This window comes from Anas platyrhynchos, chromosome 23 (assembly GCF_047663525.1).
Source record: "Anas platyrhynchos isolate ZD024472 breed Pekin duck chromosome 23, IASCAAS_PekinDuck_T2T, whole genome shotgun sequence".
NCBI classification, from domain to species: domain Eukaryota; kingdom Metazoa; phylum Chordata; class Aves; order Anseriformes; family Anatidae; genus Anas; species Anas platyrhynchos.
Window position 1 is genome coordinate 1,942,872 of NC_092609.1, and position 12,554 is coordinate 1,955,425.

Consider the following 12,554-nt stretch of genomic DNA (forward strand, 5'->3'; position numbering starts at 1 on the left):
GTGACCGGTGCATGGTGCTAATTGCACGGTGTTAATTGCACGCTGACCATTGCAGTGCTCATTTGCATGGTGCTAATTGCATGGAGCTAATTGCACGGTGACCCTTGCATGGTGTTAATTGCATGGTGACCATTGGGGGTGACCATTGCATGTTGCTAATCGCATAGTGCTAATTTCACGGTGTTAATTGCAGGCTGACCCTTGCACGCTGACCATTGCAGTGCTCATTTGCACGGTGCTAATTGCACGGTGTTAATTGCACAGTGACCGTTGCACGGTGCTAATTGCATGGTGGCCATTAGGGGTGACCATTGCACGGTGCCCATTGCATGTTGCTAATCGCGTAGTGCTAATTGCACAGTGACCGTTGCGTGGTGTCCATTGCACTGTGCTAATTGCATGGTGCTAATTGCACGCTGACCATTGCACTGCTCATTGCATGGTGCTCATTGCACAGTGACCATTGCACGGTGCTAATTGCACCATGACCGTTGCACGGTGCTAATTACATGGTGGCCATTGGGGGTGACCATTGCATGGTGCTCATTGCAGGGTGCTAACCAGGTGGTGCTAATTGCACGATGCTAATTGCACACTGACCACTGCAGTGCTAATTGCACGATGACCATTGCACAGTGCTTGTTGCATGGTGTTTGTTGCACCGTGCTCATTGCACGGTGCTAATGGCATGATGACCATTGCACGGTGCCCATTGCATGTTGCTAATCACATCGTGCTAATTGCACTGTGACCGTTGCATGGTGCCCATTGCACCGTGCTAATTGCATGGCGCTAACTGCACGGTGCCCACTGCACGCTTTCAATCACCTGGTGCCCCTTGCATGCTGCCCCTTGCACGGTGCCCGTTGCAGGGCTGTAAATGCAGGGTGCCCATTGCACGGTGCTTGCTGCACGCTTCTAATTGCACGCTGCATTGCGTGCACTGCACGGCCCTGCTCGCTCTGATGCAGTGCATGGTGGCCTACACTGCACGGTGCATGGTGCACGGTGCATGGTGCACGGTGCATGGTGCATGGCTGCGTACACTGCTCGGTGCTTGCTGCACATGTTCCAGCCCCCTTTTTTTTCCCCCATTAACGCCCAGGCCATGCTCCTGGGCATCCTGGTGCACACCGCTGCGGGCAGGGACAGGGCTGCTCTCTGCCCTCTGGGCTGGCTTTTCTCCCTGGTGGGTGCTCAGCTCCGTTTTTGGGTCCCACTGCGCACCCCAGGGCCCCCCCTTTTGCCCCGAAGACCCAAGGGAGACGCGGAGGCAGGAGCTGGCGGCGCAGCCGACCCTTTTTCTTTATTCCTGGCAGAGCAAAGCAGCACCAAGCAAGCAGCACCGGGCGGCGCAGCAGGGGACGGGCACGGTGCTGCCTTGGGCATCCCGGTGCCGCGTCACCGCCTCACTTGCAGCCCTGCAGGACGCCCACGGCCTCCCTCACGGCGGCCAGGATCATGCCATCCAGCTGCAAGGACGCACGGGGGGGGCTCAGCACCACGCAGCCACCCTGGAGACCCCCGTCCTGGGTCCCCAAATGTCACCCACCTGAGCCTGGAGCCAGCGTGCCACCCCCGGGGGACCCGTGCCGATGTCCCCGAGGCGGGCAGCGCTCTCCGGGGACAGGAACCGCTGCTCCACGCTGATGGTGCTGCTGAGGTTCTGCACCTGCGGGCACGCCGTGGTGGCGGTGGTGGCGTTGGGGACGTGCCCCCTGCCTCAGTTTCCCCAGGAGGAGCCGGGGCTGTGCCTTACCTGGTGCGGAGCCCCGGCGGGGACCAGCACCGCGTCCCCCAGGCACTGCAGCAGGGTCCAGGCGCTCACCCCGCACTCCTCCCGCAGCCGCCGCCGCAGCTCCGAGTCCAGGTAGAGCCCCCCGGGGGGGTCCTCTGCGGGCCCCCCCTGCTCTTGGTCCACCTTGTGCAGGAAATCCTGGATGCGGCCGGCGTCCTCGGCGCGGAAGATGTGCCACAGGGCGCCGGGGCGGCTGCCGGCACCCCGCAGCCTCTCCTGCAGCAGCTCGTCCATGCCATCCTCCTCGGCTTCCAGCTCTGCGGGTGCAGGGGAAGGTCAGGGGGGGTCCGGGGGGGCTGCGACGGGACCCCCACACACACCCCAGCCCTACCGTGCCGCGCCGCGGCGTGCACCAGGACGCTGATGGTGTCGGCTGCCTCCACCGTCAGGTTCTTGGTGCCGATGCTGCCACCCCGGGGCCTCACGCCTGCGATTTGGGGAGCAGGGGGGTGGCACGGCGTGGCCGGGAGGGGCTCGGTGTCCCCCCCCCAAACCCCTCAGCTCCCCCGCTCACCGTACGCTGCGCACACGCGGGGGCGCAGCCAGCGGCGGCCCCGCTCGCCCCGCAGGTAGGAGGCCAGGTTGAGGCGGCCGTGGGGGCCACAGTACTCGGGCAGAGGCAAGCTGGAGCTCAGGTTGGTGGCCCTGCGGCACAGAGGGGACGCTCCGAGCTTGGGGACCTCGTGTGGGGTCGGCACCGTGTCCCCAAACCCCAGCACCCTGCACCGGGGGGGTTGGCGAGGGCGCCCCGATGGGGTTTGGCGAGGGTGCACCGATGGTGCCAAGGACGCACGGGTGCAGCCCCCGTGGGGAGGGCACTGCCACCAACTTACCGGCACAGCTGCATGTCCCCAAAGCCACTTTCCAGCTTCAACACGTCCCCAGCGCCCTGCTCCAGCACCGGGCAGGCTGTGGGATGGGGACACGGCGTCACGCACCGGGACCCCCCCGCGGTGCCAACGCGCGGCGCGTCCCCGGCCACCGATGCGCGGGGGCGGTTTGCTGCCCCTCAGTTTACACCGAGGGGGGGTTGGATCATCCCACGGGGGGGTCCGGGTTCCCCTTTTGTCCCCTCTGTCCCCGTCCCCTCGATGCTAACCCTCCGGTGGCTCCCGGCTGCTTACTCGGGCTGGCGGCGAAGCCGTCCCAAAAACGCCCGCTGCCCATCCTGACGCGCCGCGGCTGCGCCCGCAGGTTCACCGCCTCCACCTCCTGCTCCCCTCCGGGGGGGCGGAAGGATTCGGGCCCCCACAGCCTCCCGTCCAGCCTCTTCTCCAGCCCTGAAACCAGGACGGGCTGCGGGGGGGGGGATTCAGGGGTCAGTATAGGGGAATAACTGGGGAGGGGGTGTCCGTGCGTCCCCATCCCCAAAGGGGCTCACCTGGCCCTGCCGCCAGTGCTCCTGGAAGAGGCGGTAATTGGTGGCGTGGCCGGGGTCCTGCAGCCACAGCAGCCCCCCCGGGGCCAGGATGCAGTGGGAAGAGGGGGTCCCGGGGGTCCCGGGGGGGTTGGGGGGGCCGGGGCAGCTGAGCTCGCAGCCCGCGTGCCTCTCCTGGATCTTCCTCTCCACCACGCGGGCGATGATGCTGTCCAGGATGCTGGTCAGCCGATTGTCCTGGGGGATTTGGGGCGGCGTGGGGGGGGCACAGGGCATCACCCCGCCTTGCCCACCTCCCTTTTTAGCCCCCCCCCCCCCAGCCTCCCCGTGCTGGTACTCACGCTGGGCAACGGGGGCGCGACGGGGGCGAAGGCCATGCGCACCCCGTTGCGCCCCAGGCACAGCTTGACGGCGGTGGAGGCGAGGAGGTCGCAGAGGGTGGCGGTCTGCACGGCCCCCCGGGGGGGCGGCGGTGGCCCCGGTGGTGATGGTGACCCCCCCTCGGGGCTCTCTGCTCCAAGAAACGGGGGGCAGAGAGATGGGGCTGCCTCCTCTTCCTCACACCCCCCTCTCCAACCCCCAAAAGTGCAGCCTCCCCCCCCCCCCGGTGCCGCCCGTACCTTCCTTGATGGCTCTGGCCGTGGTTTCGCCATTGGTGCTGGGCACGAGGGGGGGGGCCACGCTCCCCAGCTTCTCCTAAAACACCCCCGTGCCACCAAACCATGCGGGGAGGGGGGCACATCCCCAGCGCCCCCGCTGCTCCTGGGGGCTGGGACCGTGCACCATCCCCCTCCTGCCCCCCTACAGCGGGTGGAAGGGGGTCAGGGTGCTCCCCCCCCCGAGATTTCCATGTCCCCTGTGTCCCCCCCTACCTGCCTGCCCCCGGGGGGGTCCGCAGCCCCCTGCTCGGTGTCCCCGTCCCCGCAGGGGCAGTGCCACTTGACGTCGAACTTGGCGCACACCTCGTGCAGCTGCTGCCAGAGCCGGGCCAGGACTTGGAGGGGGGGGGAAACGAGGGGGGTCAGCACCCAGGGGAAGGGTTTTTGGGGTCCTGGGGGGGGTCCTAAGGTTGCTCACCGTGAGTGGGGACGAACTGCGTGGGGATGAGGGCTGCTGGGGCGTGCTCCTGCCCTGGGGCGCAGCACCGCGGCCGTGCCGGGTCCCCTGCGAGAGAGGGGACACCCCCAAAGTGATACCCCCAGACACCCTGCGGGGTCTGCGGGGGGGGTCACCGCCTGGATCTGGTCCCGTACCGTGCCCGTCCTCCTCCTGCTGGCCTTGGTGGCACTGGGGGCACTGCTGGAAGCCGCAGGCGGCGCAGCTCCAGTGGGAATTGAAGAAGCGGCGCTGGCAAACGTCACAGAGCTGGGGGGCTCCCTCCCCGCGCCTCCAAGCCGTCAGCCCTGCAACAACGCCACCCTCAGCCACCCACCCCCCCGAGCTTTTGGGGACCCCCCCCCTGGGGTGCCCGCTTACCCCCGGGCTGGCCGTGAGCCCCCATCCAGGCGTCCCTGTCCCTGCGGACGGCGGCGCAGAAGGGCCCCCCCAGCACGGAGAGCAGGTACTTGGCCAGGCACAGGCTGCTGCTGCTGCTCCTGCCCCAGCCCCCGGCCGCCCCCAGCCCCAAAATTTCCCCCTCTGCCTCGTCCACGGTGCAGAAGCCGTCGACGCTCAGCTCCCCGCCGTCCCCGAAGGCGAGCCTGAGGGACCAAAGCGGGGTTACGGGGGAGGATGCTCCATGGGGACCCCAAAAAAAAGGCCCCCGGAGCCCTCCCCATCTCACCTGCGGAAATGCAGCAGCCTGCAGGTGCTCTCCGGGAGCTCCTCATCCTCATCTTCATCCCCAGGGCTCCCCGCAGCCCTGGCAGCGCAGGCGCAGCAGCGGGGGATGCTTTTGGGTAGGGCGGTGCAGGGCACGCTCTGCAGGCACCACGGCTCGGGGCCGGCACACACCGGGGGTCCTGGGGGGGGGGGGGGAAATAGGGGGGGAATTTGGGGCTGGAACGGCCACGGCACTGCGCACATGGAGGGGATGGAAAGTGGGCCAAAAAGTAGGGCTGGAAATTTGGGCTGGGAGCAGAGCCAGCATGGTTGGGGACCCCCCCATAGCCCTTTGGGGACACCACGGATGGGGACAGCCCCCCCCCGCAGCCCCCTTACCTCCCTCTCCCAGCTCCATCCTCTCCGCTGGGCCCCCTCGGCTCCCGGTGCCACCCCGGTGCTCGGTGCCAGCCGGGCTCTCGGTGGTTTTGGCTCCCCGTTTGGCCGCTCCAGCCCCATCGGCGCCGCCGCGGTGCCCGTTTTCGGTGCCGTGGGGGCGTTTGGCCGAACGTTTGGGCTCTGCAGCCCCCCCGGGGCCGTCCCCACGGCCCCCTTTGCACCTTGGCACCGTCTGCTCCGAGTGCCGCGTCAGCCACGTCTTCTTCAGCTTGGTGTGGATGCTGGGCGGGCACGGAAAACGGCCCCCGCTGCCCCCCGGGGTGCTCTCCCCCTCCAACCCCGGCGCATCAAAGGGTCTCAGCCCCCCGCAGACCCCCCCCAGAGGGCAGGGGGGGCCCATGGGGTAGTGCCTGTCCAGCCGGGGGTCTGCGCCCACCGGTGCCGGCGGTGAGCCGGGGTTGAGGCTTTGGTACGCCGGGCGCTCGTCTTTGGGTTTGCACGGGGGGGCGTGGGGCCGTGCGCCCACCCAGGCCCCCCCCGGGGTAACGCTGGGCTGCGGGAGGAGCAGGGGGGCTGCGGTGCTGAGCGGGGGGGTGTGAGGATGAGGAGGGGGGGCCCCCGCTCTGCCATCCCTCCACGGGGTGCCCGGGGGCTCTGGCACCCCCGTGGCCCCCTCCCCGTCTCCGCCGTGCCCTGGCTGCCCCTGGGGGTCCTCGGCCTGGAGGTGGAAGCCAGGCTCCTTCTTCGGGTAAAAATCCTGGGGGGGGGAGCAAAGGGGGGGCTCTTCAGGCTGGAATCCACCTGGGGGAGGGTCCCCATCCCTGCCCCTGCGCCCTGACCCCCATCGCATGGAGCTGGGGGGCGCCCCACGGCCCTGCCTCAGTTTCCCCCCTGAGCCAGGCAGCCCCCCGATGCTTTTCCCAGCTGATCCCATCCCTGGGGTGTCCCCGTGTGCCCCCCCCCCCGCCCCATATCCGCGTGGGAAAGGAATGGGGCGCACCCAGGGGCCGCTCTGCCTCCTGCCGCCTCCGTGCCGCCGTGACTCAGCCCCGGCACCGCCACGGGCCACCCGGGCGAGGAGAGCAGCCCCCCCCTTACCCCCCTCAGAGGGGGCATCACCACATTTTGGGGATTTTGGGGTCCCTGGGGCTCCTCCCTGCCCTTTGGGCGAGTTATAGGAGCGAGCACGGGGGCACACCCCACTGGGGGGCTGCGTGTGCTGGGTACCCCCACCCCGGTGCCGAAGCCGCTCCCGGCTGGGTTCACCCAAGGGACCCCCGAAGCCGGGGGGGGGGGAGCAGGGCCCAGAGCCACGAGGACGCCCCCTTACCTTGCTCCCCGAGCCGCAGCTCCCCTCGAAGGCTCCCGGAGCTGCCTTGCACCTCGGCGGGACCCCCAAATAGAGGGGCTGCGCCCCCCAAGCCGGCACGTAGGGACCCAGGCGCCACTCGGTGCCGGCGAAGCGCCCATCACCCACGGGCCCCTCCGGCCCCCCGCAACCAAATCCGGGCTCTGTTTGGGGGCCAGGGGGGGGGAACAGCGAGGAGAGGAGGAAGGGGCAGCTGCGGAAAGCCGGGGGGTCCCCGTCCCCGCGGGGCTTGCCGGGGCGCTGGGTGTCCGCGGCGGGGAAGGGCAGGGGGTAGCGGTGGTACGCGTGGCTGTAGAGAGCCAGGGGGGCCAGCACGGCTTCAGCCCACCCGGGGGGGGGCTCCTTGGGCTGCCCGTTCCTGGGAGCCAGCAGCAGAGGCAGCTCGGAGGAGTCTTTGGGGTGGCACAGGGCGTCCCGTAGGCGCTGTGGGGCCGGGGGGTAGGGGCAGCCCAGCGGGAAGCCGGCCGGCTCCGCGCAGCCCTCGGAGCCCCTCCAGGGGCACCCCTTGTCCGTGGGCAGCCCGGGGCTGTAGCTCAGCTTGGGGGGCTCCTGGTAGCCCCCCAGGGCCGGGTTGGTGGCCGTGTTTTGGGGCAGGACCCCCGGCACCCCGCTGCTCTCCAGCCCCCGGGGGTCCTGCGCTGTTTCGGGGGCTCTCCTCCAGCGTGGCACGGCCTCCCCCATCCTCGCCTCGCTGGCCATGGGCTCATGTGGTGCTCAGCGCCGTGCCCGGCCGGCCAAATCCTGCAGGGGGGGGGGAGAAAAAGGGACCTCAGGGTGGGGGGGTGGCATTGAGGGCACCCCCAACCCTTATGAGCTGCCGGGCGCACGCAGTGGGGGAAACTGAGGCACGGTTTCCGTGCCCCCCCCAGCTCCATCCTCACATCCTGGGGGGTCCCAAGGGTGTCGAGCAACCCAAGTGGGGGCACGCAGCTGGAGAAGGGGCGTCCCCCCCTTCCCCTTGCCCTGCACCCCTCCGGGACGCACCCTGCGCCCCCCCCAGCCTGGCCGCGCGCCCGCCCGCTGGCACCCGGCGTGGGGAGGCCTTGCCCCGCGCAGGTATTCGCCCGGAGCCAGGGCCGGGCACAGCTTCCCAGGAGGGTTTGCAGCCAGCCCGGGGAGCTCCCGGCTCCCAGAGGCCCCTCCTGGGAGAAATGCCGGGGGGGATTTGCTGGATTAACACTTCCCTGGGAGCCGGGCCACACACGCACGCTTCGGAGCCGTCCCTCGTTGTGGTGCCAGCCCTTCCCGAGGGGCTCAAAGCCATCCCCTGCCCTCCACAACCCGGCTCCGGGGCACTTTGGGTCTCAGCCGGCTCTCCAAAAAGCTCAGCCGGCTCCGGGGTGGGACGGAGCCACCCCAACGGGCACCCCGGGGCCGTGCCGGGGGCAGGACGTGAGCGCCGCGCGGCCCCCAGCGTTCCCGTCACGTCCCGTGCACACAGAGCGGAGCAAAGTCCCCGTCCCCTGCTGCTGCCCAAGCCCCCGCTGGGGGCACGGAGCCGGAACGGGGCACGGGGAACCCGGAGCCACCTCCCCTCCCCTTCCCCAACCCTGCACCGTGACCCCAGCACCGCTCCCTCCCAGCACCCCAAAACCACCGCACGGCGTCCCCAAGCTCCTCGGGGCTCCCCCTTTTTGTCCCCAGGGGAGCATCCCCGAGGCACCCGGCGAGCTACCTGGCACAGCACAGGCTCGGTCCATTTGGGGGGGGACACGCCACCCCCCCCCAGGCACCGGGGAGGTGGGGGGGACACACGCGGCGAGCGGCACGGCACCGGCAGCGGGTGGCGGCGAGGCGTCGCGCCTAAACCCACAGACTGAAGGGGTCTGGCTCCGGGATCTGAAGGAGGCAGAAAACCGCCTGGGCTGCCCTGGGAACGTTCTTCTCCGAAGGCTGGAGCTGGATTTTGCGATCCATTGGCCTGGGGGGCTCCGTGCTCCTCCTTCCCAACAGCCTTCGAGCGGGGACGGGCGGGCGGCGGCGCACGGGGGGCACCCGGGAAGCGACGACGACGACGGCGGCGACGGCGATGGAGAGGGCAAGAGGGAGGGCGCCCCGGCTCTAAGCAGCCTCGGGCATTTTTGGGGTGAAAAGCGAGGCGACGGAGGTGCCGGGAGAGCGTGCAGCCTCGGCGGGCTCCCGCAGCGACTGGGGAGGGCGAGGCGAGGAGCTGGGGTTGCTGGAGACGCCCGGGAATGCCGGCGGGACGCCCAGCCCCGCGGGCACCGGCGGCGGCACGGTGCGGGGCCGTGCCAAGGAGGGCAGGTGTGCTGTGCCCCGCGCGAAGAAAGCGCCCTTTGTTCCAGAGGGGGGGGGAAAAAGGATGAGCCACCCCGCCGCCCCGCCGACGACGCCGATGAAAGACGCCGGCCACGCGCTCCGGGCAAAACCAGGTTGGGAGAAACGCGCCAAGAGCCCCAGCCCCGGTGTTTTTGGGGAGTTGTGTCCCATAGAGGATGGCTCGGTTGCCCCAAAGGGGTTGGGGACCCCAAAGGACACGGTGCTGGGGGGGTAAAACGGCCCCCAGCCCGGCACCGCTCGGCCTTGCAACACCGCGGGCTCGCCCTGTCCTGCCTTGTCACCCTGCCACCACCCTTCCTCCACCCGGCACGGATGAAGGCAGCGCTCCTCTTCCTCCCCTCCACCCCGTGAGGCTCAAAAGGGACCCAAAGGTGCCCAGACAGAGCCACGGGCACCCAACGCTGAGGCTGGAGGGGTGCCAGGAGCCAGGTCCCCCCCCCGTGCCCACCGGGTCTCCGTGCGCCCTGCCGGCCACATCCCGGGGGGGGATTTTCCAGCCTTGGAGGGGGGGGAAGAAGCACACCAGGGGGGTCCCCGAGGTGAGGACCCCGTTTTTAGGTTCTGAAGGAGGAACCCACGGCGCTGGCAGTGCCGGAGGGGTTTTATGTAACGTGTGCCTTGTCCCAGGGACACCCTGCGCGCTGCTCGCTCCGCGCGTTACATAAACCACACGGCCTCCCCCGGCTCGGCACGGCTCGGCACGGCTCACACAGCCTCCCTGGGGGGCTACCGGGGCCGGGGGGGGGACGCCGGGGTGAAGGCAGGCCACGAGCAGCGCGCTCGCCACCGGAGCGTGGCTTCGTGCCGGCTCAGCAGCTGCTGCGTGCGCCCTGGCCCCAAAACCGTGCGTTAACCCCCACTGGGGGGAAAATGGGGAGGCAACGGGGGGGTTTCCTGATGCTGGGGGTCTCGCACCAGCCCCCGTCCCTCTCCAGGGTGGGTTAGCTGTAGGGGATGGCGTTTTGTCCCAGTGGGATCCCGGCTGGGCTGGCGGCTCCCGTTGGGTGCCAGGAACAGGGAGGGGATGAGCCGGGGAGCGGGGTGTGGGCGAGCCAGCGCCTCGGCGGGATGAGAAGGTGCTGAAAGAGCTCTCCCTGCCCTCCCTTCCCTCCCCGGGGCAGGCAGCAGCAGGGCCAGGGCGGTCCCACAGCGGTGGAGAGAGCCCACGGGGCTGGGGGGCTGCGGGGTCCAGACGGCACCGGCACGGACCCCAAAAAGACCCCAAATCACAGCGAGGGCGCACGACAAATGGGGAGGTGCTGGGGGGCTGGGGGCTTTGGGGGGCATTTCCACCCCGCTCTGTGAGCATCCCGACATCTCCCCTGGGTGCTGCTCCCCATCCCTGCACCCCCCCGGCGCGGCACGGTCCCGATCCCACTGTTTTTTGCCTTAAATTTGAGGGCCTGCGAACACCCCCGAGGCGAGCGCTGGCCAAAAGCAGGCAGCAGGAGGCCGGAAACTCCCGAATTAGAAACCCTGGCATCCCTGCAGGATGCACGGGGCGACACCAGGAGGGGGGACCCCGTCCCCAAAACACCCCCTGGCACCAGGGGGGGGCTGCGGGAAGGGGGAGACCAGGAGGGCTGGGGGGGGTCCCCGGCACGGGGGGCGCTGTGGGATGGGGGTCTTGGAAATAAGGGGGACCCCTCAGCCCCCTCTGTGTGGGGATGTGCAGAGGAGCTGGGGGGGTGCCCACATCCCCAAGGGGGTACCCATGTCCCCAGGGGGGTGCCCACGTCCCCTGCCCTGCCCGAGCACCCCACGACCCCCCCAGCCCCCTTGGAGAGGGCTCCACAGCCCCCAACCCCAAAACCCCAAAAACACCAAAATCCAACCATTTCCTCATGCAAAACACACTCAACCCCCCCCCCCCAAAAAAAAAACACTCGCCCAGGGTCCCCCTCCAACTCCATCCTCGCAGCCCAAGCCCTTCCTCCTCCTCCTCTTCCTCCTCCTCCCTCCTCCTCCTCCTCCTCCCGGCGCGCACCTACCTGCCTCCGCCGCGGCTCAGGTGAGGAAGACAAGGGCGCACAGCAGAGGAAGGCTGCCCGTTTCCCCCCCCCCCCCCTTAATTTCCAACCAACCCCCCCTCTTTTTCAGCTGGCCGAGCGCGAGCGAGCGCGGCGAGCTTTGGCTAATCTGCGCCCGGTGCTTAAAAAAAAAAAAAAAAATAAATAAAAATAAAAAAAAAAAACACAAAACCACGTCAAAAACCTTCAGGAGTCTGGAGGCTGCGGCGGAGCGGAGGGCACGGGAGGACACTCACTCCCACACGAGCAGCTTTCTGGGAATTAGGGCCACGGCCCAACTGCTCTGCCAGCCGCCCGCTCCCCTAAAACCCCCCGAAACCGGCCTGGGGGGCACAAAAACCCCGCAGGAGCTGGCCCCCGAGCGGCTCCCCGCAGCCCCGGCCGGCCCTAATCTGCTGCGTCCCCGGGGAGGTGAGTAAAGCGGCGCTAATCCCGCTGCCCCCCCGGGAGGAGAGGCATTTTCCCCCCCCGGGGAAGGGCAGCGGGACCCCGTTGTGCCACGCTGGGGTCCCCTCTGCGGGGCCGGGAGGGAATCCGGCCCCAAAACCAAAGGACCCCCCCCCCCCCTTCTGTCACCTCTCCAAAAGGATCGAGCCCTCTCCGGGCAGCTCTCCCACCCTGGGGGAGGCTTTAGGGTGTGGAAACAACCCCAAAATCTCAGCCCTGTCCCCAAAAATGGGGGCACCTCGCAGCCAGCCCCCACCATGGCCCCGTGCCCGCAGCCCCCGGGATATTTGGGCATCGCCAAAAGTTTAGGATGGCAGCCAGGGAAAAAGGGGGGGGCACAGATGGCACCCGCTGGCCCCACAGCACCTACCTAGGAGCGGTCGGGGTCTCCAGCCCCCACCCCGCTGCCGGGGCCCCCCCATGGCTGGCAGGGGACGGGGGACGAGCAGAGGTGGCCCGGGGGGGGGACACGATGGGGCGTCACGGCTCCTTGGCGTGGGGAGAGGAGAGTCACAAATGGGGACGCGGCGTCCCTTGGTCACTTGGGTGGTGACGGCCCCGAGCAGGGAGCGACGTGGGGGGGCTCCGCTGGGCACGATCCCGTTGGGTTTGTCCCCAAAATGATGATGGGGGGGGGGGGGCTCGGTGACCCCGTTTGCGCTCCAGCCCCAGCGCACGTGCCCTGGCCGGGGAGGGGGGGGGAAGCTGAATGGGATCCGAGTGCCAGGGCAGGGCAGGGCCGGGCTGCGTGGGGACAGCCGGGTCCCCAAGGGGCCAGGGGGGAGGAAATCTGCTGGGGGGGACCGTGGGGGGGGCACTGAGTGTGTGTGGGGGGGCTCATTCCTCCGGCAGCAGCCGCCGTGTCCTCCCGCGGCCCCGTCACCTCGCGCGCCCCTTCCCCACGGCGCTCCCACGCTCCCCACCCACCCTCCTCTTCCTCGCCGCGGGGATGAAGACGTCACGGGGAGGGGGCCGCAAAAAAAAAAAAAAGAAAAAAAAAAGGGGGGGGGGGCAAGGAGCCTTACCTGCACCCCCCGGGGAGACCTGGGGGGCTCTCAGCCCCATCCCACG

General features: G+C 69.2%; 1 protein-coding gene across 4 annotated transcripts; it reads right to left on the minus strand.

Annotated features, from left to right (window-relative positions):
• Positions 1–1,281: 1,281 nt before the first annotated feature.
• HR (HR lysine demethylase and nuclear receptor corepressor) lies at positions 1,282–12,094 on the minus strand. Of its 4 annotated transcripts, none has more exons than XM_072027155.1 (18): positions 11,854–12,094; positions 6,667–7,446; positions 5,337–6,093; positions 4,960–5,137; positions 4,653–4,876; positions 4,430–4,579; positions 4,254–4,340; positions 4,049–4,170; positions 3,797–3,872; positions 3,518–3,687; positions 3,180–3,413; positions 2,898–3,094; positions 2,632–2,707; positions 2,313–2,443; positions 2,130–2,225; positions 1,760–2,055; positions 1,553–1,672; positions 1,282–1,472 (listed from the first exon to the last, which is right to left on the minus strand). In XM_072027155.1, exons 2-18 carry the CDS (start codon positions 7,402–7,404, stop codon positions 1,402–1,404), a joined length of 3,723 nt encoding a protein of 1,240 aa, XP_071883256.1. In that variant the 5' UTR covers positions 7,405–7,446; positions 11,854–12,094; the 3' UTR covers positions 1,282–1,401. The 4 variants fall into 4 exon arrangements, with proteins under 4 accessions (XP_071883256.1, XP_071883254.1, XP_071883253.1 ...); XM_072027153.1 differs by lacking the exon at positions 11,854–12,094 and adding an exon at positions 10,998–11,138; XM_072027152.1 differs by lacking the exon at positions 11,854–12,094 and adding an exon at positions 8,381–8,954.
• Between the last annotated feature and the right edge of the window lie 460 nt (positions 12,095–12,554).

What these genes read in the sequence shown, in the direction of transcription:
- HR (XM_072027155.1), bottom strand. Translation starts at nt 7,404, where the DNA reads ATGGCCAGCGAGGCGAGGATGGGGGAGGCCGTGCCACGCTGGAGGAGA. An exon ending in GGGGACATGCAGCTGTGCCG is followed by an intron (nt 2,444 to 2,631) that starts GTAAGTTGGTGG and finishes TCTGTGCCGCAG; the next exon opens with GGCCACCAACCTGAGCTCCA. An exon ending in CCGCGTGTGCGCAGCGTACG is followed by an intron (nt 2,226 to 2,312) that starts GTGAGCGGGGGA and finishes CCCAAATCGCAG; the next exon opens with GCGTGAGGCCCCGGGGTGGC.